This window comes from Dermacentor albipictus, chromosome 3, assembly GCF_038994185.2.
Source record: "Dermacentor albipictus isolate Rhodes 1998 colony chromosome 3, USDA_Dalb.pri_finalv2, whole genome shotgun sequence".
In the NCBI taxonomy this organism is placed as follows: domain Eukaryota; kingdom Metazoa; phylum Arthropoda; class Arachnida; order Ixodida; family Ixodidae; genus Dermacentor; species Dermacentor albipictus.
This window is the reverse complement of record NC_091823.1, coordinates 18,625,938-18,653,520: the sequence shown is the minus strand read 5'-3', so window position 1 is coordinate 18,653,520 and position 27,583 is coordinate 18,625,938. Positions and strand designations below refer to the sequence as shown.

General features: G+C 44.8%; 1 protein-coding gene across 7 annotated transcripts in view; it reads left to right on the top strand.

Annotated features, from left to right (window-relative positions):
- LOC135896952 (pericentriolar material 1 protein-like) overlaps positions 1–24,472 on the top strand; it is a 115,490-nt gene extending 91,018 nt beyond the window's left edge. For all 7 annotated transcript variants that reach the window (XM_070535176.1, XM_070535174.1, XM_070535177.1 and 4 more), the window contains 6 exons: positions 1,376–1,459; positions 9,817–9,890; positions 11,574–11,757; positions 15,387–15,458; positions 22,219–22,324; positions 24,303–24,472. In XM_070535176.1, the coding sequence (XP_070391277.1) occupies positions 1,376–1,459; positions 9,817–9,890; positions 11,574–11,757; positions 15,387–15,458; positions 22,219–22,317 (513 nt within the window). In that variant the 3' untranslated portion in view covers positions 22,318–22,324; positions 24,303–24,472. The remainder of the gene's footprint in view (positions 1–1,375; positions 1,460–9,816; positions 9,891–11,573; positions 11,758–15,386; positions 15,459–22,218; positions 22,325–24,302) is intronic.
- Positions 24,473–27,583: the final 3,111 nt, after the last annotated feature.

Here is a 27,583-nt window from a genome sequence, read left to right as displayed (position 1 = left end):
GTGCTGCAGCTTTCCCCACAAACGTTGGGAAAATGAGGCTATTTCATTCTTTGAAATGTGATAGCCATCCATTGCTTCACTTAAATTAAGTCCTTTATGACCCATCCATAATGGCAGCTCGACCTTTGGCCTTTTTCCATAGAACAGTCCCATTTCAGTGAAGGTTAGCAGCATTCGTACTCTGCAGCCATTTGAGGGAAGCAGCCTTGGCATTTGGGTAGGTAGGAAGGCAGATCATTAATTGCTTTACTAATCATTTGACTATTTGCTTCAGTCATTGATAGCTTCAACAATCACCTCAACCTTAAGATGAGTTATTGCTTTGGACACTTTGTAGGGCGCTACATGTTTCAACCTATCACAATTCAGAGTGCTAAGCTAATGGCACTGTGAGCCCACAAATAGACAAAAAGTTTGTTTGAAGCATCAGGGGATCCCACACAAGCTTGCGCAAATGCAGCAATCTGCCTTGCAATGCACACAAGTGTGTTCACTTGAGAATGCCTGCTACAATCTGTGGTGAAGGTGCAAGCAGTCCACCTTCGAGCACTAGCCTGCTGGAGAGCATGTCGAAAAGGATGTACATGTGCACTGATTTAGTTAATGTATGCATTCCATTTGCTCGATTGTATTCCATTTTTATCATCCACTGTTAACGGTCAGCCAACAGTGTTGACAATGTAGCCAAAGTGATGTTTAGACTGCTGATGAAGAATGAAAAGGAATAGGATTGGGACAGAATCATTACGTTATCCCGGCCCTGACCTCTACTGTAGAGGCGTGCTGTCATACAGCGCAGTACTGCACTCCAGTCCAAAAGCTAGCTAAAAATGCTGGGATGCATCATGCCCACATCGACATCATCATACAGACTATCATGCAATCGTAATCAAAACCATGTCCATCTGTGGCTGTGTTCCTACCTCAGGGTCAGGAGGCTTGCATGAGCACATGGCTGTCACTGCTCATTGCTGCAGGCAGCTCAACTGTGCCATTGCATGCAGCATCGAGACTGGATTCTCAGGCTGTGATAACTCTCTTGGTGCGCTCTTCATAATTTTTTGTTGTTCACAGAGCTTCACGGTTATATGTTCTTTCTCACTGTCGCTCATTCTGTCTAATCTTTTTATATGTATAGTTTTGTTTCTTTGCTGGAGAATTTAGGTTTACATTACTTTGAAAACTTTGCTCAAATGAAAAGGCCATCTTGTATTTTTTGTTTCAGGGCTCTTTCTGTATTGCCTCCATTGGCTTGTTGTTAGGAGAATTGAAAACCATTCCTTGTAGCAAAAACTGCATCATAGTGGGATTCAGCTGTGTATTTCGCTGAGTCATAATTGTATTATTGTCACTTATATTTATGCTTCTTTATCAGGCTGCAGAGCTGCCTCAGCCTGGTGGCGAGGGCCCTGTTGGAGAGCCATTGCCAGGACTGGACAACATGCTCATGCTTGCAGAGGTCAGTGCATTGATTCATTTGTTAGATAACTAACAGTTCAGTTGAAACACACTACACTTGCCTAACATATCCTAAGAGCAGATTTTTACCTAGCCGAAATAAAGTTAGGCAAGAGTACGGTAGCCAGAAAAGACTCCCCTTCTCCTTATTTCCTCTGTAAATCCCCCATGTGAATACTTCTTAACCTATCTATAAGCATTTCTGTCAACTTTGAATTGTCTGATATTCAACAAAAATATTAAACATTTCTTTCATATAAACATATGAATAGCTGTTGGGATTTTCCATGGTTAGGTCAGCTGGTACACCCCCCAGGTAAACGTGAATTCCGTCACAAGCGCCAATCTCTCCCCTGGTGCTTGTTAGGCCGAACTCCAAAATTGAAAAAAAAAATTTTGAATCAAGCATGCTGTTATAGCAACAGTTTTGCTTATGTGCGAGGGGGAAATGCCATTTCACTTGTCTTCTATGTGCTTGACGTACACACATCTATGCGTTTGATAGGCAACGCATCTGTGTGAAAAGTTGTCTTTTTCAGTTCAAGATGCGCGAGCCAGCATGCCATGGCATGCGGCTATTTTGTTTGGGCAATACATGAGGCAGAAAAATGGGGTTTATTCGCTGTTTTTATTAGCAACCTATCGCACAGCAAGACATTCTATACACAGCACAATAATGTAGAGCTGAGTATCTCATTATTCAGTACAAATGGGTGCATTCTGTACTACGATCATGCATACATAAGGCAGCTTCCTACAAGTTTCTACATAGGCCATGTTTGTTTGCTGTGTACCACACAACTCTACAATATTTGTCACAACAGTTATTTGAGCATAATAAAAAGGTTATCAAGAGCAGCAGATTAACATTTTTCGCATACCAGTAAAAACAACTTTATTTTTTATTTAATGCAACCAGTATACTTGCTTGTCCAAAAACCATGCCATAACTATTCAATTTTCTGCACATCTCTCTTGATGCTAATGTGCCAATAACTATTCAGCAAATTATATTGAAAATGTGTATAGCTTTTTTTTCATATATGATTTTGTTTCGCGATACAATATGTAAGACCACTAAAGCTTCATTGAAAAATTCCTCTCGAGCATATTGGAGATGTTTCATAAAATTTGTAATGCAATTCATTTGTTCTATCGTCATCTAGACATAAATGGCACATTTCCAAGACAATAACAACAAATAGTGCCAAATTTCTTTGTTGAGAAATAGAAAATGCAAGAGAAGCATGTGCCAATGAAGGACAAAGTGATGCACAAAGGTATTATTGAATGAGTAGCTTTGGAACAAGGAGTAATATTTTTTAAAAGCAACGTAAGTCAGCTGCATTCAATACGTTAAGGCAACCTGCTCAGAACAGCAGGAGTATTCCGTAAGAGTGCACCTAGTGGACTGTCCATTTCGACTGCTGCTGATGTGCTGATTGGATGGAGCTGTGCAAGTGAGGAGGAGACGAGCGGCCCCAGCCAATCAGCGGCAGTTGAAATGGACAGTCCACTAGGTGGACTACTAGGCATCAGTTTCCTAGAGGTAGTTTTTATGATCGATTCATCTTGTTAACCCTTTGAGGGTCGATTTTTTTCGCCACATGCGACCACTCAGGGTCGATTTTTTTTATTGCTCATTTAAATTCTTCAGAGGGAGCTATTTCGAAAAAAAATTACTGTAATTTTTCTAGGGTGACCGTAAAGTGAGAAAAAAATGTTTGGCGTTGGCATATATGGGCTGTTTATTCATGAAAAACAATAAAAAATAGCAAATAAAGTTATAAGATTTTTTAAAAAATTGGCGCATTGTTATACACAATGTGCACACGCGAAAAATACACAAGAAGAATGCGCACACGAAAATTTTTTGCAAGTCTCAAATGTTCCTTTTGCACTAATACTTCTTCAGCGTGTGGTAGTTCTTGAAGCATGGCTCCACGCAGATCGGTTTGTTGCACTCAGCGCGCATGTACCTTGTGTCCTCGCGATATTTTTGCTGCCGAGTGGTGTTGGCGCAGACATGGCACCTCCTCTAGGTACTGCTTCCCTGAGCAGACGTGGGAGGCAACTTCGGAATAAAGGGCCAAAAAAAAGGAAACGCATGCACGGCGGCATCCTTCGTATGCGGACCCCTGTGAGCAACAACCGAGCGGGTAACAGGCGGTCACCCTTTGAGTGACAAGAAGGAGATAGCCATCAGCTTTGCGAGCAAAAGAAGCCGAAACCGCGTGCGGAACAAAACCGAAACTAACCGCCGCGCGCCCGCGAGCGCGCCAATGCGCGAGCGGTAGCAGACGCGCCGGAGCAAGAAAAAACTATAGAACGAAAACTGAAAGAGAGAGACGCGAGAAAAAAATTTCATGTATTCCCACATAGTAGCACCACATTCCAGGCAAGAAAAAGTTAGGAAATTAGCGCGCGTTTTAAACGTACAGACGGCGCCGTAAATATACGGCATCGACCATTTTCGGACCTGTTCGCGGCGCCGTATATTTACGGCGTCGACCCTCAATGGGTTAAAGATTATGTAATTGAGCATAATATTTGACTTAATTTTTCTGCAGAATACCCATAAGAGGCAAACTAACTTCCAATAGTTTAAAGCTGCTGGTCAACTGAGCATTGGAAGCTTTGCTCCGGAAGAATTTCTACTATAAAGCGGCAAACCAAACTTGGGGAGAACGCGTCAGCGCGAGGCAAGAACTGTGTTCGCCGTATCATATGCTGTAGTGCCAAGCGCAGCGTGACCTTTTACTAAAGCGAATTCGCTCATTGTCAGCGAAAACTGTTCGGCTTTTTATTTTTGTCTATAATCGGCAACATAGCGCACCACAGACGAGTAAGCAATAAAAATAAACTGGCAAGTATGTGGTTTCTTGGCGCACGCGGAGCAAATTTCGCTGCGTAATGCCACAAGGCACCCGGCACCGTAACAAACGACCTGTGGTTTCTCTACGAAAATAATGAGCTACAGAAGCACAGATTTGCAACCACTAATGACTTGTTTTCCTTACCTTCATCGATCAGGGACCACTCTTCCACTGCAACAGTTGCACAGCTGACCACAACAGTCTTGTTTTGGTCAGGTTGGTGAGGGCCCTTTCTGTGAAGTGGTCCAAGCACAGGTGGTAGCCATCGTACTACATCTACTCCCATGTCACCTCCGTCAGGACTCCCCATTTAGCGTCATTTCGCCATGTCATATCTGAAAATTGGGCAAAATAGTGCGTAATCATGATTAAAAAACATCTAAAAGCGAAACCAAAGTTGAGAGTGTGAAGAAGCGACAAAAAATTCTGTCCTTCTATAGGCACAGGTCGAAAAGTGAATCAAACCTAGGTCATCACATGGGTGACTGCTACGCAGTAGATTTTTTCTTTCAGCCTCTGCCGTGTTCATAAACATTCAAAGGTTGTAATGGCAACAAAACACTGGTCACCGGAATACTCTCCAGCATAACCAGTTTGTGCAGCAAGCATTTGAATACCTTCGGCAAATATACATTGCAAGTTTTCTACTCGTGGAAGAAATGAAGGGCAACCACTCACATATAATGAAGTGAAATTTCCATCTGCATGTCGGCTAGCATCAATCGGCCTATGTGAAACTGTCAACAAGTAGCTTCAGTTTCTTACAACACAGCAGAAAAACTCACCGCGCCAAACCAAACCCCTTTGCAAACAACCGTGGAAGATTTTTCGTTTCGACCTATAGCTGTTTTGATAGGGATAGCTGTGCTTGTTCCTTCATAGCAACTGCAGAAAAAGTGTGCTTGCCTCTCGTCTGCTGGAAAACTGAAAAATTTCACTCTACTGTTCCTCCCAGAGTCTTCACAACACGCAGCCGTGACGCGTGCCTTGTGCCCTTTCCTCAGTTTTTTCGACATTGCCAGAACATTTGCGGGCACAGGAAGAAATTTTTAACTGCAGAACACAGGAAAAAAGGTGCACGTGCATAGAAAGCGGCATGAGCAGACTAAGAGAATGGCAGCCGAAGCGGTGAGTGATAGCACCGCCTGTTGGCGCAACAAATGAAGCAACTAAATAAAGATATGAGACGCCGAAAAAGAAAATAGCCAAAGGCACATTTTATTTCTACACATAATTGCATTATTTTACTTAATTGCTATGTGGGTTGAAAAGATAGAGCAACATATGCAAAAGTTGTTGAATTTTTCTTTGGCTACGAGTGTCATGGCGACACTTTATTGTGAATACCGAAACTAGCCCACTGTCCACCCACTGGTAAGGCAGCTTACGGGATGCCACACGGTCTGCGCACACCGCAGATTATCTCTAAAGCAGTGTGCGCTGATGCGCTTGCACTCAGCCACACTTCGCACATTCTTGATCGTGTTACTGGAGTTCCCCCACCACCCCTCTTTACCTCTGCTCGCACAGGAAGGCGACACATGAGAAGCCACTTAAAGCACAAAGTGCACAGGGCATATGAAACGTGATGCGGCTCCACTTCTGCATTGTTCGCTCTTATAGCATGGGCTATTTGAGAGGTGCGTTTGCAAGCAGCCGCTTGTAATTCAACCATTTGACCATTTACATCCATGGAAGTTTAAATTTATTGTCTCGGCATTCCTTTTCAGCAGAAGCAAAATTTCATGATATCGAAATCGCATACAAGCACGCTTCGTTAAGTTGACGTTCTAAATACATGGTGTTCTATGGACAAGATGTTATGAAAATTTCAATACTTCATTATATTGGTAATTGTGTTATATTGAAGTTCGGTATATCATTGTCTAACTGTACTCGAACACGAGCGATGGCTGTGCAGTACACAATGCTGTGTAGAGGAAGGCTGAACACATCTTTCCTGTCCCAGCTTTCAGAGCGCAAGCATGCACTGCGCCACAGCTTGCAACACAGACCAGTCAACGTGCACAAAGCATGTAAACTGTACTTGACAAAGCTACACAAGCTACATTTCGCGAGCACAGTCACTTACCTGTGCGAGATCTCGCCAAACACTTTCTTAGGATGACTATAGATACTGTAAGCCCTGTTGGCACACAAAAAGCAAAGACATTTCGTGCGTCTCAGCATCGGACGCGTCGAAATAGACAAACAAAAGCCTTTCTGACACAATACCAGCAACGCTGTCCGCAGGAACCGCACGCTGCATTTGTCTCGAAGGAGTATGTGATGGGGCGGCCGTGGTGTAGATGCGGCGGAAAGCCGTGCAGGTATGCAATGCCGCCAGAGTGAAATGGGCGAAACTTTACCACCGCCAGAGTCGGGCCTGTATGACTGTGACTTCATAGCTTACACACACTTTGTGTCAAGCCCACAGCTGGGCCTCAGCTACTCCTCATCCTTTACTAAAGATGGCATTAGTATTTCAATTGGTCGACATGTCCGGCATTTCCAGCATGCCAGGCAATGGCCAGTGAAGTCAGATACATCATGCCGGAGACCTTAATATTGCTAAAATTTTACCTTCCGTGTTAAGCGTGACTTGCAGCAGCGCAGCAATCAGTTGTTGGCGCAGCACAAGTGAGGGCACAGCAAACGAGCGCTTTGTTGTTTGTCGAAGGCTCAAACTCAAGACGCTCACTTTAGTGAACCCAAACTGTATATAGGCCAGCATGCTGCTGGTCAGCCAAGCTAGCGCGTGATGCATTATGCTCCAGCGGCTCCAGCGTGAGGAAGGACATGTTCTATTCCCACGTCAGCCACGTTAGACTTCAGAGGGTCCAATTTTCATTAACGTAGCGTAACTGCACCACACGTGAAATTGTGTCCGCGTTACACCAGATTATATTCACGCCTTAAGCTTGGTCACCCCCAATGCACTCTTCTTCTCCGAGCATAGACAGAACGCATCAAGGCTCTTCTCATTAAACATAGACAACCAGATACAGAAAACCTGCTTGACTCGATGAATATTTCTCATTAAAACAGCATAGCGAGCACACAACGGCACGGGCACAATGCACATAGCCGCTAGCAGAGTATACCATAACTCTGTGGCTAGCTGGCTTGCGAGACCTGTTTGCTGATGTATGGGAACGGTATACAGGCAAGGAAAGCAGGCAACCTGGGCACTGGTTCTCTAGAGTCTAGTACATCAATTCCAGTGAAGGGCAATGGCGGCGCTTTTTTCAGTTTCGGTATGAAAAACATATATTTTTGCGATCGTTTTATGAAGCACCCACTTGAATTTAAAGTGTAAAATTTTCGACAGAGGCTCAATTATCTGAAATAAGGCATTCTGTGTCGTCCAGTATTTCTTTACAGTTGGCCTCAATTTAACCTGCTTACCTATTGTGACTCCACTTCACTTTAGTCTGCAGTATATACTGCTACACACAATCACTTTACTGAAAGCGCTGTTGTGTTTGACAGGATGTGCAACATGCCGCACTCCATCAGTAATTTAAAGGAAAAATTTTCTTTTTCCTCGTAAAGCTTACAGCGAATAATTAGTTTGTGCATGTGCTTTGATCCAATTATTGACTTCCTTTCTTATTTTAAGTAGGTATGATTCACTGTTCACTAAATCAGTATCTGATTATTCTCTAATTAGGAGGGCTTTTGTGAAAGTACACAAAGGATCATCCTGCCACTTCGACCTTCTTTCGAGGGAGTCTGCAGCACCTTTGAATAAAATTATGTAATGCTTATACAATTATTAAGAGTCCATCATGATTTGTTGACTGAAGGGAGTATTCATGTTAATTTATGTTTATAGTTCTTTTTACTCAGTGAATATATATTTCAGGGCATTGAGTATTGTCCTAGACTTTGTGCCACCATGTAGTACTACAGTCAACTTTTGTAAATTCGACCCTGACAGTACCGACGAAATTGGTCGAATTATCAGCAGGTCTAATTAAACAAGATTCAGAAAAAAGAAATGTGGGCAGTTTGCACTAGGGGTGCAAGGCTGGGTCACAGCAGAGCTAGTTTTGGCTTTTGCTAAGTATTGCTAGGTTTTGCTAAGTTTTGCTAGCTTATACATGCCTCGGGTAGGTAGACTAAGTGTTGCTAGGTTTTGCTAAGTCTTACGAGGTTATGCATGGCTTAACTCTGCTTATACTAAGTGTCGCCAAGATTTGCTAAGTTTCGCCAAGTTTTTGCGAGGTCGATAAGCCACATAATCCCTAGCAAGACACACACATACAAGCCACAGTATGTGCATCACAATTTAATATGTGCAGTGCTTCAATACCAGTCATCGTCATCAATCCGTTCCTTGTCCTCAACATCCGACCGTTCTTGTGGTCGTCGTCGTGGTCTGTAGCATCGGGGGAGGCTTTGCGAAGCACTCGTAAGCTTAAACTCTGCTGTTCAAAGTTCCGCTCAGAGCTCACCGGGGAGAGAGTCACGTCGAACTAGAGCCGGTCACAGACATGGCAGCTGTGCCCGAACTCTATGCCAAGGAATTTGTGCTGGAAGCGGCCGTTCGCACCTCCCATGGATTTGCGGGCTTGGTGTTGGAAGCTCTTGGTGACGTGCAGGCCCGGAAACAATTCTGGCGGCGCCAAGTATTCAGTTGGCAGCGTTCATTGTCTCTAACCCGAAACTTGGGATCCTCGGCTCGGCGACGACGCTTGTTGGCGGTGGCCTTGGCACGATGGCATCGATCGTAGTCCCTCTGAGCCATGCACAGAGCTTCCTTGTAGGTCCCAGACGCGACAACTGTGCCCAAACTCTATGCCCAGAAATTCATGCAGTAATTGGCCATTCACACCCCCCGTGTCTCGGCAGGCTTGACGCTGTAAGTTTTCGAGCAGTCGCAGGCCGGGATCGCTTTCTCGGCGGTGTCGAGCATTCAGGCGCCGACTCTCGCGTTCCCTGGACTGAAACTCGGGATCCTTGACACGGCGTCACCTCTTCTCACCCGCAGCTTCGGCTTGGTGTTCCGGATCAGCTCAGTGGCAATGCATTGCTTCTCGCTTGGCAGTACGGCGCTCTTCCTGGTAAGCCACTTCTTCTTCGGGCATCCAGACTTTCTTCGATCTTCCCATGGCAGCAGCGCAGCGCATACGCACGGAGTAGAGGAGGCGAGAGATGTGCACCACGCCGGCCCGAGTTTTTACTCACCTGCGATGTCACAACTCCACCCTGCACGCGTGGGGTGCAAGGAGGTTACGTGGCTCGGTTCTCTCATGGGTGGTTGTTAGGCAACGTGAGGCGGCCCACAGCTGGGCTGAGTTTTCTGGTAACGCTGCACGGCGGAACGAAAGCTTAAGCAGCTCCGCTGTTAAAAAGCCAAAACACTGCTGATTCATTTGGCAGTATTTGCCCGGGACCTTCGGCCAAGATTGAATTGACCAAAAAATCAAATTAACTGGAGTCAAACTAACACATATGTCTTCTATCATATTTACAGGCCCATGCGCTGCGTGGTGTGAACCAAGATGTGCAGCAGGCTATGTACAACATTGAACTGGCGTTTCTGCAACAGTGAGTGACACATATTATTCAAATGTACTTGCACGCAACTCCACACTTACAGCACCTTAGGTGACTTTATGGTCACAGAGTGCATTTTCATGATGTGTAAGATCTCTTTCCGACAAAACTGAACCCAGTCTTTATAGCACTCTCACGAACATTTATCCAGTCTATGTGCATTGAACGTGATTCATGAAACAACACCTGAATGCATTTGGCGGAGGCATAGTTGAAAACATGAGAGGGAGTAATTTGTTGTAGTTGGTTTGCTTGAAGGTTGGCCTGAATTGAAGTTTTGACCAGCTTCTCTGCATAGAAAACTCTGCTACTCAGCAGATGAAACATGGGAAATATGAAATTTGTTACACCGAAGTGCATTGGAGGTGGAAGAGGCCCCTGTGATTAACTAAGTGAAGTGTAGTCTGCCGATTTTGATCAATCTAAAGTTCCCACGTTTACAAAGTTCTGCTGTATCTAGCTTAACTCTTTCAGTGTCAGTGATGTACCGGTACACTTCTGCATTTGTGTCCCACCATGTTCCTTTTGACATTTCTTTTTTCAGATAGGAATGTGAGGACCACACCAAGAGAGAATTTGCCATTATTTGTGTCATTTATTCATTTCTGCACAACCAGAAATAAACCGTTCTGTCTGTTTTATAATATCCGAGAAAAAACGTAACACTGAAAGGGTTAAATTAGGAAAGATTTTGGCACCACTCATGTCATAAAAACATTTGGAAAAGGTGTTAACCTAATGGTAGTTCCCACAATTAGCGAGCACTATAGCGCGAAGCAAAGGACGAATACACAATGTGACAGACAACAGGTGCTGTCATATTGTACACTCGTCCTTAGCTTAGTGCTATAGCTTTCGCTAATTGACACACCAACTAGCCCAAACCGCTGCCCTTTTAAGGTAGTTTCCAGTTTGTCTGGGTGTCAAGCTGTTTGGAACACCTAACACTGGATTATAGAAATTATAAATGGCCATGCAAATCATTTCATGACCTTGCGTCCAATAGAACCTTTCACAGAATTGTGGTAGCAGCTCAGTAGAATTGATTTCGAAATGTGTTTCACTGTTTCAAGTAGTAAAAATGGTACAGAAGTCCCATGGGCCTGCTGTGCCGTTGTAGTTCTTCCCAACAGCCAACTACAAGTGCACACTGCTGAACTCACATTGCAATGTGTCTATCTTGGAACGCTCTGTTAAATTGTGTAGTGAAGGAACGAAGCCCATTATCATTGTAATGGTGGCCTGTTCATGCCTGAAAAGGTGCCTTCCACTTGTACATACAGTAGAACGAGCCATACCCAAATTACTGGAATCTTTGAGGTAGAGTTAAATGATTACACACACCCCCAACACACACCTGAAGGGTAACTTATTCTATGTGGTTTCGTTTTAAGGAGGTTTTACGGTGTGCAGAACCTGCAAGTGTACTTCTCCACATGTCTCATCTGACTTAACCAAGATGGCAGACTTCAAACTAAAATCGTAAATAACTCGTCAGTGTGCAGTCTGATGCAAGCATCCCTGTCACACTCCATTCCTCACACCATCCAAACTTTAAAAATATGCTTTTCACGGCTAACAGTTCAACTAGCGGGAGGGGTTGACTATTTGGTTAGGGCAGGTAACACACAGAGGAAAACCTGCTTGCAGAAATTAGTGTATCGTCCATTGCAGGGGCCTTGCACCTGGCGGTGAGCAGCAAGGCGAGGAAGCAGAAGACGACGAAGATCGTGAGCTGGAAACTGAGCCTGAGGCTGAGGGAACACAAGATTTGGCCGAAGCAGATCAGTCGCCTGCTGCTGAGCAAGATGCCGCAGACCAGCAGCCTGAAGATGTGGCAGCACCAGCATTGTTAGGGGTAAGTTGTGCCACTTTGCATGGTTTTGCTTGCTGAAGCAGCCATTAGGGTTAGTGGCGGAGACAACATGTATGAAAGGCACAGGGTAATCCAGTTACAAAGAATTCAGAGACAGTTAAGTACATCCTGTGTCAAAAAACTTAAACTTTATTTATGAGAATGAATCAATGTAAAATGTATTGCTTACCATGTTTGCAGTAGATACCCTTTAGGACAAACATATGAAATACCATAAAAATCTGTTTATGAGGAGTTTGTGTGAACAGTTTGCTGAATATTTAGTAACTAAACAAGGGTCCCTGAACTGTTTATGTTATCACAGATTTTATCCACAAGTTATCCACTGCACAATTAAACTCAGTTTTAAGTTGCAAGAAAATTCTATTGCTACAACCGATATTTGGTATAACCGGTTTGCACAGGAAAAATATCAAAGAAGGGACCAACATTAAATATTTTAATTAGGCTGAAAGTCCAGTCGAACCTACTACTTGTAAAATTCCTGGATTTAGCAATATTCGAATATAACAATGAGCAGCCACTGCACCATTAATGTTTGTTTCTGTTCTTTAGTAAAATAAGCCTGCCTACTAAATGTTCCCATGCCACATTGTTGATGATAACGATTGAATCTGGCAGTCTGTGCCAAATAGAAAAAGAATGCAAAATTCTGGAAATCCTGTCGTAGGCGCTAAAATCGGAAGTAGTGGCGCCTATGTAAACATCCAAAATCAAATTTGAGCTGCCAGCCACAATGACATTCAGTAGGCAGACTGTTGTGTGCCCGCCCCACTCCGCCGTATCCTTTGCAGTGCTAGGCATTGAAGAAGGAGTGGAAACATTGCGAAGGGGATCAAAGGTGATCTTTGATTACCAGTAACTCCTCTTCTGCTTAAGGTCAGACTGCATGTACGCTTGCAACATGCTCACTCCTGGCTGCTCCTGGCTAGACGCCTTGGCAGACATCACTTCGTAATGAAGTACACACCACAGTGATGATCAGTAGGCGAACCACTGTGGGCACGCTCCGCCTTGCCATAGCCTTCGCAGTGCAAGACAGTGAAAGAGCGAAAGCACCACGAAGGGGATCTTTACTTATCAATAACTCCACTTCTGCTGAGAGCATTGAGGTACTTTTTGCTGTACGATATTTCTGAAGTAGCCTATTTTATCATCAAATGCATTTCTCGACTTCAATAAAATAGTTGCAGTTTCGCCTGAAAGGCAAAGCATTGATTGCTATAGCAATTTAGTAGACAGCCATAATAAGTAAGGATAGCAGCTTTATCGGCTGTATAAACTTGCAAACACTCGCTTAGTAACTAACTTAACAAGCATAGCATGAGCGTGTACAGGCAAACATGCACACATCACATTCAATGACTTCAGACACTCGCTGTCAGAACGCTGGCATGAGGAAGGACGGCAGCAGCGAGCGAAGTGACTTATGTGCTGTCTGTTGCGTAAACGTAAACTGAGTGGCAAGAACATAGCACATGCAAAGCTGCGAGCTGTCAACCAACCTAAACTTTGCCCCAAAACAGATCACTTTCAAGATAAGACCCGCACGACTGCACATCATACACAGTCGCTGCCAAAGTACAGCCTCCCCCCCCCCAACCTCCCCTCCCCCCAGTTTCTTGCGCACTACGGAAGACGGCGCGCTTCCTTGCCGCTTTCCTTCCTTGTGCATGCGAGATTGAGCCGCAGTTGTCAGTTCACCCTAACATGCTTTCACTCACACACACAGCATACAGCGCACGGTGGCAGTGTTATCATCCTTGGACTTTATACGGAACATCACGGCGATGGCAAAAATGGGCCAATCGCAATAAAACACTTTTAAGGGAGAGCAATTTACCATCATTGCCAAGCCGACCTATTTATGAATAAACACGGTACGTCAGACTCAGTATTTGGTGTGTTAAAAATGGTGTGCCAGCTGCTGTTACTAAAGTCTACAGGTGTTTGTTCCTTGCAGTGCTGTTGACTTGTATCATAAGCAAAGCGCGAAAAAATTATTTTCCCTAACAACATGCCTAGCCTTGTCCTTGGTGTTCCAACTCAATTTTGAGAATGATGCACATTGTGTAATACCCCTGTCAATCGGGCAAGTTAAGTGCACTTACGGAGAGTGTCACTCGGTTTAAGTGCAGGTTGCCAAATCTAAACGTCGCAAGTGGAGTGTTTGTGCCGAAGAATGCACTTTGCTGGCCGAGTGCATAGCCTCACCGCCAGCAGTTTGAATGGTACAAAAGGAAATTCATAAAAAAGGGATGCACAAGTTCATTTTAGTTCAACAAGACTGATTCTTAGGCTAGTCGGTATGGTTTACTCGTAATGGCAAGGCCTTTAGCGCAATTCAAGAAAGACAGGGACATGACAGAAACAGGACAGGGCTGTCCTGTGTCCCTGTCACATCCCTGTCTTTTTTGAATTGCGCTCAAGGTCTTGCCATTATGAGTCATTTTAGTTCTTGAACAGCTTTTACCAAAACAATCAGAACAGAACTTGCTCATATTCTTTTCTAGCAGCATAAAATGCAATCTCGTTGCATGCCACCATGTTCTGGATTGGCTAGACATTAGTCTTGGCCGGCATTGACTTGTAACACTCTTATAATAAAAATCTTCATTTTTGTTGAGAAAATCTATGTTATGGTTGCTTTTTTCTATAATACAATGTAAAGCAATATCTTTTTAGAAGTTCTTTCTTTTTAATCTACATCATCAAAAAACAGGCTCTTAGGCTGGCGCCAAATTTTTTTTTTTAGTGCTAGTGCACTCTGTTTTCGCGTTTAGCACCGCGTAGCCGAAAGTAGCCTAAAGGTTCCGATGTGTACTCTCTATAAGTGCACTTGACTTCCCCGCTTCACAGGGGTATAGCTCATGAAATGGGCAGGCAGCTTTGGCTACAGGCTAAGAGGTCGATAATATTCAACACTACCTCTTGTTTTAATGCGACCGCGTTAAGGAGATCGTGTTGCAGAAATGCCGGTGTCGGCGGCGTTGACCGTGAGTGAAAAATCTCGGAAGGCAATTCATAAATAAAAACAACTTGCTAGGTGGGCTGGGTGGGCATCGAACCAGGGTCTCCGGAGTGTGAGACGGAGACGCTACCACTCAGCCATGAGTTCGATGGTTCAAATCGGGACAAAAGCACCTCTAGTGAATGTGGTGTTGCCTTAGAAACGTGCCGTAGAAAGTTATACTGCTGTGTATATCGGTAATAATGGACATGTAAATTACAGAAGTCGCAGTTAAACAAGTAGCGAAGTACGTTTTTGCTACATTTCTAATGCGCTTGGCGCACACGCAGAGCCATCTTGCGGCAAACACAGAAGACCCCCTCCTCGCAATGTATGGCGCTGCCCCGACAAGTGGCGTGCCACTCGCCCGCTTCTCCCCTTCGTCTCATCAAGAGCATGCCGAGCGAATGAGTGGGCGGTGCGAACGGGTAACATTATCGCGTTCCACTCTTGAAGGCGAAGCTTAAGCGTCCTCCAATTTTTGTTCTTTCTTTATTAACACATCACACTAAAACACTTGTTTTGATGTTGATGATTGTACTCACATCTTCACATTTGAAGAGATTGTAGTCTCACTGCTGTCTTTTGTGCATCCATGCAGGCGGTTGGTGGAGCTGAAAGTGGTGCGGCAGAACAGCCTACTGATGATGCTGCTTCAAGGCAGGCAGCATCCGTAAGCATATTGCTCTCTTTCCAGTTACCACGTTTGTACGAAGTTCTTTACTTTTATTATTACTCCCCCACCCCCCTGCTTTGATGAAAACAATCACTTTCTGGGCTTCCTTTCTCAGCCACCATTTTGTTGTCTTGTTGCATCATTGTGCCATGCAGCTTTTAAACGGGCCCAAAACACTTTTTGAGCATAGTAACTGTCGAAAACGAGAAAGCGGAGCCGAAGTAGGAAATGTCCAGTTTATTTGACACTTGCAAAAACAGCTAAAAAGAATGCGGCCGCATGCTTGTGTCCATTCTATGATAGTTTCGATGGCATTCAAGGAGTAGTCCAGTCTATGAATTTTTCCGCTGACGAGTTGCCAGTCTGCTCCTACAAGCACACTTATCCCATGCTCAGACAAGACCTGAAATACGGTGGCGGTAGCCAAACATAAGTCCTTGCATTTCACCTTTTCAAGTACATTTGTCTCTGTCAATGCTGACAAGTCGTTGCATACTTCTGGAACTTCTCTAGCCTTTATTTCAAGTGAGTTTGTACTGACTACACAGCATGACTTCTACTCTCCAATAATATTTCTGAGGTGCTGAAATGTTTCTATATCCCGAGATGGTAAGCTGCTCTTCGGTTAACACAGGGGCTTTCAGCTTCCTAGACAACTCTTCCGTGATAAAGCTGCATTAACTGCCACCATCAATCAACATTCTTACAAGGCCATTGCTTACAGTGCACTGAACTCATACTTGTGTGGTATGCAGAAGAACTGTGTGCTTTAGCGAGTTTGTTTATGAACTGAAAGCAATTGTCTCCGTTTCTGTATTTTTCTGCTTCCAATTTGGGTTGCACATCAATGTGATATGTCACCCCTTGCATTTTGCACAGCTTAATCTCTTCCAGCTTCTGCATTCCTTCGCTCTGTGAAATTGTCTAGCGCAGCGGAAGCAGCATCCTAATTTGTGTAGCTTCTCTGTTATCTCATCTGATGTTAGTTCAGCTTGGCAAACATCTACTGAGTGATCTTTGTCGCAGCATAGTATTCAACTCTCTGGAGTAAGTTTCAAGGTTAACATAGATGCAGAACCTTGGAAATGTTCATTGGATTGTCATTTTGCATTTAAGGCTTGTTCTCTCTTGTCAACAGCCATCAGTATGGCCTGTTCCCAGCTTCTTACTTCAAGGCTCAAGAAGTCTAGAAGAACCAACATTTCATCTAATCTGTCATTAGTAATGTTTGTGTTTGATTAAAATAAGATGTGCTGAGTGTAACAGAGTACCGTTCCTTGTGGAAGATTCGGTATTATAGCAGTTTTCTAAAGCAATCCATATTTCTTTTCTTTGACGCCAATGTTATAAAGGGACCTCACACAAGTCTGCGCTTCTTTATGCAACCTTTGAAGCCCTTCGAGCTCTTCATAGGAATGAACTTTACGTAGGTTTAGAAGACGGCACATATGTTCGTTAACATACAGCAACCTATGACCAAATCTTTCTTCGAGAAGTTCTGTAGCTGTGCTATAACTCTCGTTAGTTGTCGGCAGACTGCTGATTACTCCGTCCACTTTACCCTTCAGGTAGCTCTGAAGATATTTCAATTTGTCTATGTTGGTGAGGTACCGGTTCTGGTGAATGGTAGACTCAAGTTGTTCCCAAAATTCTGGCTATTTAATGGGGACACCATCAAACTTCGGCACATTGAGCTTAGGTAGCTTAACCTGTGCAGGTGCTTGATGAGAGTCATCATGAGAAACATGCATAGTCATTGCTTGGAGCATGGATAAAATGCGTTCGTGAGACTTCGCAAGGACGATAGATTTTTGATACTGTCCAATGCTTTGAAGCTCGTCCTCAATATTATCAATGGTAACCTGCTCTTCTACTTGGTTATAAAGATCCATAAGCATAGTTTCCTTTATCTTCAATAGGCTAAGATGGTTGGGCAGCTCATCAGTTGGTGTTGGTTCCATCTGCATAAGAGTTGTCATGTCGTTGATGATCGTGGTGACCGCCGCTCGAGCAGTAGCATGTTTATGTCACATCGGGAATCGGAGGACTCATGATTACAGGGATCATTCTTTGTTTCTGTCGCAGCATCATTGCATTGATCGTGTCAATCAGTGATTCTCCAGGGAGCTCCTTTCATCGTCAGGTGTCTACAACTGTGGATCTTATCCTGGTCACAGCATCATACTGTTGAAAAACACAAAGCGAGGCGAAGTATAGAACATGTTGGTTATGGCACACTTGCAGAAACAACTAAAAAAATGCAGATGTACGCTCATGTCCACGCTCGCTTGTAACTTCTTCTCCTCTTTTCCAGAGCATAATATTTAACGGTAAGGAAACATTGTTTACCTGTACAAGAGTTTCCTGTAAACGTATGAGCCAAATATTATTGCACTGCATGCAGCACAAATTTACAATCTCGTGTTGAAAGCAGTGAAAACTTGCTTGCCTTTGCTTCCAGAATGTTGTCTGCAAACACATCACAAACACCTGGACCCACCAATTTGGCTGATTTTGTTAGTGTGAGAAAATTCTCAGTAATACATAATTGCTAACTTTTAGATAAATTAACGAAACATTTGTGTGTCACTGAACTAATGAAGAGAGAAAGATAATTTTATTTTTGCCCTGCCGGTCTACGCATGACAGATGCGCATAGCAGTGTCTGCTGTGCATGGTCTCCGAGATAGCAGCAACATGCTGTGTAGTGTAGCTTACTGCAGTCACCATGGGTGCCAGTATAAGCCCTTTCGCCGTCAACACACTCAACTTTTGGGTGAGGCTTTGCCCCCTTGACTTTTCCTCTGTGTAGCTTTCAGCGCATAGCGAAGACGAAAAGAGAGAGAAAGTCGCGTGTCAGTGCAATAACTCTACTTATACTCGAACAGTTCGAAAAGTGTTTTCTGCGTGACATTTGCAAGACAACCCCCTTTAATAGTGAGGCCATTCTATGATTAGTTAGAAAAGTGTTTGAGGGCCCCTTGAAGTTTTTTTTTGGTATTTGAAGAGAAGGTTGCTTTATGTGGTATAATTTTCATTCACCGGTCTAATTATGAGACTTGCCAGATTGTAGAACTTTGTTCATTATCTAGAAGCTATCGGTAGAAAGATTGTTGTAGGTAAATAAAACATTTGTGGTACTCTTTCCACCACTCAGTGCTCCCACTCCTGCACCAAACAAGATTTCCTGCACCATCCTTATAAAAAGCACAATTTTGCGCCGAAGTACACCAAAATTAGTGACCGTGCAATATGTGTGTTGGCACTGTGGTCTACCAACGTGCATAGCATTCATGACTAAAGCAACATAATAAATCGAACTTATGTTATCTATACATTGCAAACCGATAATTAAGGCTCAATGGAGACTGCCTAAATGTCCGCATAATCGGGAGTCCGAAATACAGTCAAACCCGGCTATATCGAACTCACAAAAAAATGCCTATCAGTTCGATATAAGCCTGCTAAATAATTGGATGTCGTGAAAGCACATACCATTTATAAAATCACTTTATTGATGAAACTAGCTTAGTTTCGCATGAAATAGTCTTGCATTTTTTTCTGCTTAAGCGATTTCTCTGCCTGCGACGCACGCACTTCTCCATATTGTCTAAGAAGTTGGAGCAGCTGAGGCCGCAACTCCGCATTTGTGCAGAAGCACCGGACTAGTGCAGGGCGCACCAATCGCTTCAGAGGATGTGGGCAAAGGACCATCGTTGCTTTCCTCATTTTGCCCACTTTCACTTGTGCTCGGTACGATGTCGGCAATGTAGTCTTCGTTTTCTGGCTCTCCCATGGTCGTGACACCATCATTTGCACTCACAAACTCATCCACTGTTGATTCGTCAACAGATTCCGGAAATTCTGACAGTTCGCTCCAAACTTCGGCAGCACAGGCAACGGCTTCGTCGCATTCATCAGAATTTACAGTCATCACCGAGCATGCGGAAGCCGCCACGGCTGAAGCAATTTCGGATTAACCACTCGTACACGGCCGCGTGTGCGCGTCGGGCGCCGCAGGCACCAGGTTGCGCGTTTGGCCACTTTAACCCTAATCTCCCCCTTATTTTTCAAGATAGTGCTGAGAGTGCTCCTCAGAATCTTGCACGCTGTGGGGACGTCCGACTTCTGACTGCGTTAGACCCGATTTATGATTTCGAGCTTCATGACGAAAGGCAAATTCTGCCGCTTCATCACGGCTACACTGCGGGAGAAGGCCCACAAGGCACAAACACAATGAACCAGAAAAACAGCGAGACAACACGCACCTTCGCCATCTTGCACGACGAGGGCACAAGAGCCCCTGATTGGCTGTCTGAGCAAGCACTGCGGGCGGGCCAGGATCATTTTTTGCAGGGGGGTGTCGATGGCTTGTCCGAGGCAGCGCGGTCATGATAGGCAGAGCAGTTGCATGAAGCCGCACCGCTGCGTTTATTTGTCGCCGCGAGGGAAAGCCAACTTCTGGGGGCACATTTCCGCCACTTGACGTTCGATATATGGGGAGTCGCTGCTATTTTTTTTTTATATATAGAATAATTCAATGTAAACGGTTTCGATATAGTCTGGTTCGACTGTACCCAAATTTGCCAGAAAACAGGCGACTTTATTCCACAAGTGGCTAAGAAAGTGTGCCATATTCTAGAATGGCCACTTTCAGGGATACGTTCACTTTCGCAGAATTTCGCATCATATCATCAGACGCATCGGTGTCTATGAGTGGCTGCATTCTTGGCACTGTGTCAGGAACACTATCATTCGTCGACATCTCCTGTGCTAGTTACGTAAAATGCCGTGGAACTGAAAGCATTCCCAAAAGGGATCGTTCAAAAATAAAGTTGAAATTTGTCAGTGCGTTACTGTGCACTTGTACGCTTGCCTACAATCTGGTCAGTCTGTATATTGTGGGGATGCGCGACCCTCGCGCCTCCCCTGATGTTTTTCCCGCATAGCGCGTCTCCTGTAATCCTGCTTCGCCGCGTGGCCTGCGTGATGTCCGCGCGGTCGATGTGGTTGAAGCGCAGTCCGAGAGATGGCGCTAGTTTTGCGCTGCTGCGGGGTTACTTGGGTGCGGGAGAGACAAGGCGCTCTCTCTGGGGTTTGATACAGCAAGCGGGACGGACGTGCCGTGCCGCACGTGCAGCGACCCTCTTTCCCGGCGGGTCGGCGCACGGCGGGGACGTCTCCCGCGTGCGCGCCGACCCATGTTTCTGCGAGACCGCCTCACGTGGCCGCCTTCGAACGCGCCACGATTCGCGTGACTATACACGCGAACGACCAGGCGTTGGGATCCAGCATGGGGCGAACATATTCGCTCGCTTCCGGTCGCGGTGAGTCGGACTTCTAGATTTGTCGCGTGCCCATCGGCATGTTTTGTGGATAGCAACTCGGCTAGCAGGCATTGATGTATGAAAGGTGCAATAAATGCCCTTGTGATTGTTTGCACTACTGTGTTGTCGTTCCTTTGTCCCAAGAGCACGGAGGAGTACCCCACATCTGGCTGCCCAACGTGGACCTCTTGGGGCATTGGACGATAATTTTAACAGTTTTGCTTCGTTCGCGACCTTTGTTTGAACCGAAGCGTAGGCCTAGCGTGAATTTTGATCGCTAGCATCGGCAGCATGCTTTCTTGAGCGAGGTGACGGTGGCTGTAGTGTGTTTGAACATGTCAACATGCTAAGCCTTTTCGCAAGCGTTTTTTTTAATGACATTCGTCGGGACGAGAGCCACGTGGTCTGCATCCTGGGAGAGCGAGGCATAGCGCCCGCGGAGCATATTGGCAAGCCTGAAGCGAGTGAGTACGGAAGCCTCGTGGGTGGTCCGAATTTCTTATGTAAATAGCTTCTTCTATCTCTTTGACTCTGATGGAGTCGCGGCTCTGGGAGCCGAGTGGCCGCGGGCCACGGGTGCCACTACGGGCTGACTGGTATTGCGGCCTGGCACCGGGCACTCCGACACCGTCTGGGACGGTGGGCGCCGTCAACTCGGATGCTGTGTGCACCGAGCGGAGTAGGACCACCTCACAGAGCTGACGTCTCCTCGCGGCTGCCTGTTTTGCGCCCATTTTGGGTGTTGTTTGTTGGATGCCGGTTGTTGTCAGGCTAGCGACGCTTTAGGCCTAAGGCTTTACGAAGCTGCCTGTCGCACGTGGAGGGACACAACCTGGTGGACACAACCTGGTGGACCGTTGTGTCCACCAGGTTGTGGACTTTTCTCTAGGTAACTTTGCTTTGCCGCGCGCTCAGCATGCTCCTCCGTACTTTCCCCGGCGCGCGATTCTCTTCTCCACCTCCAGGCGCCATGTTCGATATATTGAATGTGCTGGTGTGCGGGCATTCTATATACATGTGCACCAGCCCTATACATTCGCATGTATACATTCGCATATATTCATTATATACAATAATTCCTTATATGTGGGTTCGATATATCCGGGTTCGAGTCTAGTACTAAGAGTAACTGTCTGAAATGGTAAATACGTGCCACAATTGCTCAGTGGCTACAGTGTTCTGCTGTTGAGCAATATGTTGTGGGTGTGATTGCCAGCCACAGTGGACGCATTCCGACATGGGCAGAATGCAAAAATGCTAGTTTACCATGCTTTGGATGCACGTTAAGTACATCAAGTGGTTAAAGTTAATCTGGAGTCCTTCACTGTGTCTCATAGCCCATATTTTGCTTAAGGGCGTCGAACACAATCAGTTGATAAAAGTAGTGATTGCCACTCTTTTCTGTGTGCTTCTCCTCCTTACTACACCAGGATGCATCAGAAGTCTCCCATGAAGAAGCAGTGCCAAGGACTGAATCAGAAGACAGCCCTCCTCGCCAGCATGACGGCTCTCAACCTCCACCTAGCTAGTTATGGGGTAGGAAAGCCCTTTTTCATGTTAAGTCGCTGCCATAGGGGATACACGAAATACTAGAAGGAGGCTTTTCCTTCAATATTGGTTTGCACCTACACAAGATGGTCGACCACTGCACTCACAGCATCATTGAGCTGAGAGTAGGCTAGCAAACAGTGAGGACATAGTAGTGAGAAGGAGATGGTGGCAAAGATAGTAGCATCAGCTCATGCACTCCTGCTTTAATTCCATTGCTAGAACAATGTCCACCATCATATGTAGGTTAAACGAAATGTGTCGGGAAGCGTACTTGCATATCTCTTATTCACAAGTGTTGTAGTAAACCTTGGTTTGTATTCTTCATTGTTTCTTCTTGTCTGCAACTTCAGTGAAGCACTGAAGACTGTCTAATCAGTGACTATAGGAAGGCAGATTCTCCCCGTTACACTAGAGGTGTGCCTGCTAGGAACGAGCTACTTGATCATTATATGACTGTAAAGACTGGAGAAGGCTTGAAGTTGTTACAGTAATGCAGCTTTGCATACAAAAATTTACAGGCAAGACATAGTTATGGAGAGAACTTTTGGAACTGGCTGACACTAAGAACCTGTCCCACTCAGCAAAGCTGAAGATGTATAGCACTTGACTTTAGACTAGAAGCCTCGAACAATCTTTCCAGGTGTCATCAAGCACGGGAGTTTGGCCCACAAGTGACAAACTAACAACCAATAGCAACCCCACTGAAAGGTGGCTGGTCCGGTTCAGACTTAAGAAGACATACAGTGACAGGGACGTGCTTATCAACACCGACAGTACAATGAACCCTCTCCCACATTCAAAAACCAAACATGCAAAAACAATCAAAGGTCAACTTGCCCTATGCAGCACGAGCCTCGCATGGGGTACACATGTCAACTAGATGACCCCAGTGGCATCACCTATGGGTTTCCCGCAAGTGGTGCAGCATCTTTAAAAGTGTTGCACGTGTAAGAAACATGCAGTCCTTGCTAAGCTGCTGGCTCGCTATACTTCAGTCCCTTACTGCTGTTATTCATGAGTTACAGAGAATCTGCCGTCTACATTAACTGGAACAACATGTGTGCATAGGTTTGCCACCTGGCTGGCCTTTCACTGGCCCAACCGGTATTTCTTCTATGGTGCTGGTTCCGCCCTCACATCAGTGCACTATTTGCCAGTTTTAAGGTCCTTCTAAATTGGTGCACTATAAGTTGCATTGCAAGCTCTCTGTCGAGCATTCATACATAGCAAGGAACTTGCCGCAAACAAATTTATTCCTAATTTATTAAGCCTTCCCTGAATACTTAATTAAAGAATGAAGTAATTTGTCATCTGGACATGCATATTACTGTGTTTTAGTAGAATACTGACATGCAGTTATTTGCAGCAGCATCCGTATGAAAATTTTAACGATATACCAAATTTGATATGAAGGCTTTCAATAAATTTTAGTCATGCAAAGTTCCTACTCAGCATATCGCTACATTATTTTGTTTTCATTCTCTTTTTATTTTTGCATTCAGTATATATCACCATACCCCGCACCCACACCCTTTCTCGGTGCCAGTTCTTTTGCTTGGCAACAGTGACAACCCTAAATGTGCAGCTTTAAATATCTGTATCGCATCATACTGTCAGATAAAATGCATTGTTGTATGCTTAAGAAAGAAGCTGGATTGTAAACTACTATTAATCTTGTCAACTAACACACCGCATTTGTTTAGAAGCTGCATCATTTTGCCATTTTCTTGCCGTCATTGTTATGAGCAATATTAAAGATATAAACAGTTGATAAGAAATAACACCAAGATATAGTGACAATATTTAAGAGGTCAACTTCAAGGCATAGGTTCAGCTTGCCAATGTCACATGTACCTCCCAGATCATTGCGAGATCACAGATTGTTAGGCATCTGAGGAACTGCTCTAGAATGTAGCATGTTTCAGAAAAACAATTAACACTTTTTTTTTCCTTTCTCTTGCAGGAACCTGGAGCATTTATAGATCAAAAGCAGTGGACTCTATCTTATAGCAAGGAGTCATCGAGACCTTGATGTTTAGTTGATATTTTTGTGCAACTTTTTCTCCCATTAAAGCAGTGGTATTTTTGCCCATTCAGTGCATGACCAATAAAGTCATCACTTGTTCATACATATTTACTCTGGTGTCCTTTGTTTTGTACCGAATGGAGGGTTTAAATGTCTCAACTGCTCTCTGTCACATCGTTTTAGAGATCTCTATAGTCATAATTTAATCCTCTTGGGTTCACCATTTCACTGTTTACAGTCTTTCATTGATACCGCTATGGCTGTGCTCATACGTTTTCGCCATGTAATACATGCCTGCCATGGTTGCTTAGTGGAGGGGCTGCTGAGCACAAGGTCGCGGGATCGAATCCTGGCCCCAGCGGCCACATTTCGATGGGGGCGAAATGCGAGAACACACATTTAGGTGCGCGCTAAAGAACCACAGGTGGTCCAAATTTCCCGAGCCCCCCACTACGGCATGCTTCATAATCATGTTGTGGTTTTGGCACATAAAAACCCATAATTTAATTTTTTATGTAATACATGGCAGGTAGTGGTAGATGTGAAACATGTGAGGCCTTGCAATTTTTTCATATTGTAGGAGTGTTTTACCAACACTTCAATCGGCACTGTGTACAAGCACTTTAAAGCATGCAAGGTGCACTGTGGTCTCGCGTCCGGGTGACGTGGGATCTAGAGTTAGCGTTGCGATCAGTGTGTTAAAAACCACTTTGTAGCGCAAACAACTTGTGGCATTTGTGTGCAAAAAAAAAAGGTAAATTTTTCTGCGTTCTGCATGGCCTAGGAGAAGCAGATCAGTAAACTATATTGTAAGAAGCCAACAGTCCCTTCTCATTCATATATATAGTTATGTGCGCGTGCTTGCACGCTCACACACATATGTACATACACACACACATACATACATATATACATACATACCAGGGGCGTAGCCGGGGGGGGGCTTATGGGGCTTCAGCCCCCCCCCGAAATTTTTTCGTGCTGTCCATGCACCGCTGACCAAAGCGACCCCCGGCGCGGGAAATCACTCTGGATTTTGTCTAGAATGTCTTTTTGACGCTCGAAAAGACATTTAACCGCGAAGATTGCAAACTCGGGCTGGATTTCGTGGCAACGCCCATACACCGGGAGTCGCATAACGCCAAGCAGTCCCATCCGAGCACAAAGCTTCAAGGGCGCTTTGATGGTGAGCGGGCTCGCTGCGGCATCTCACTGAGGCCACGGAATCTATGGAGCGCATGGATATCAATTGCGAAACTTTATGGGTATAAATCTCATAAGCTCTTGATGTGAAAGCTGCATTGACATTTCCAAAGTTGTGCTTGGGTTTTCAATTGCGGAACTTTGTGAGTTTAATGTTGTTATAAACATTTGACGCCATAGGTCTATTGACTTTTCTAAAGTCTTACATCGGAACATACAACGAGACAAGCCAAATCAACACACTAGCAGACGAGTTGACAAAGCAGGCAGTGAGGTCCAATGAGACGAAGCATTGGGGTGGTTCATTTGTGCCGTCATGTCACATAAAAAAATATCAACATTTTTTTTAACCTACGCCAGAACATCCATGTCAAGACACTAAAGCCAGCCAAAGTAACTACGTTCTTATTTATTTTTTCTAATTTGACTTTTATTCGCGAGGACACATGGAGCCTCTTCAATTTTTTTTTTCTCGCTACCCTACCCGCGGGCTGCCAGAGCCAGCCAGAGCGCAGTATACGTTTTTCTCGTATGGCCCCGAACACCGTGCGGTGCACTTCGGTGCGCGTTCGGTTTGCTCTGGCCGAGTGGATTTTCACCGGACAGGGTTTTGGACGCTTTCTGGCTAGCAGACGAGAAAAAAAAACAATGGTCGCTCGCCGCCATCACTGTTGGGACTCGAAGGATTGCACCGCATTCCTTGAGCGGAACCTTTCCGAAAAGTCTTGTTTCGCCGCTGTAGGATACTGAGCAGTATGCGTATGGTTCTCAGTGGACCAAGCGTCTCATGTTTTCTTCGGTATTCCTTCCGTAGCCCCATTAGGTGCCCCAAGTAGGCATTAGATTCTGGCCAACATACTTTCCTATGCGTTTTTTTTTTTCATTTCGGTGCCTCCGCCTCACAGAAAAAAATACATTGCTGCGGCGCAGCGAATTGTCGCATGGTGAAAGTTCGATTTTGATACTTCTTTTGCGCAAAGTAATGGGCGACGGGACGCTTCAGTTGCCGGATACGTTTATTATATTATTGCGAAAGCAATTATACGGACACTCCAGGCGCATTCCGGCCATCGCCCTCATGTTTAGTATAAAGTCCAAGGGTGATAACATCGTGACTACGCGCTGCATGCTGTATGTGCGAGTGAAAGCGTAGGAGGTGAGGTGGAATGGGTGAGCCGACGATGGTGGCTCAGTCTTGTGTGCGCAAAAGAGAAAAGCGGGGAGCAAGCGCGCCGCCTTCCGTTGCGCGCAATACATCGGGGGGAGTGGATGGAATGGGGGCGGAATCTAGGATTCTGTGCATCTATGATTGTGCAACATGTTTATTTGCCTTGTTTGACGCATTATATACAGTTACTTCTTCTTACATACATAGACTCATTGGAGATTTATACGTATACTTAAATATCTTGTTGCGAGGTTTTGTGTATACATGCAGTGAACTTTGTTTCCAGTGACACTTTTTTGTCCTTTATCAAGCCGTATTTTCGCATTTGCATATCCCATTGTATCTTTGCATTTCTAATGTACGAGGGCGAGTCAAATGAAAGTGAGCCTACCCTAACCGCGCAATAATGGTTCGGTTCATTATGTGCGAGGCATGCGCGCAGGAGAACGGCATGTCTCATTTACAAAAGTGACACGCAGGTGTGAAGAGAAATGTTCTTTAATGCTCTCATACACTGGGTTGAATATGGTTGCGTCACATAACGGACACTTCAAAAGTTGAACAGCTCGGTGTCGCAAATTTTTTGACAGCTGAAGGTATTTCCAAAACAGAAATTAATCACCATATGACTGCCGTGTACGTTGAACACTGCATTTCATTGACCACTGTGAAGCGTTGGAGCAAACGGTTCATAGGACGTTGCAAAGACATTGCAAGACCGGGCCAAAACCATCGTGCAATCACCCCCCACACAATTTCAAAGGTTCATGAGCTGCTGAAACAAGAACGGAGGATAAGCATCGATGAACTGGCAGACCATCTGAACATCAGTCATGGTTCGGTTCAC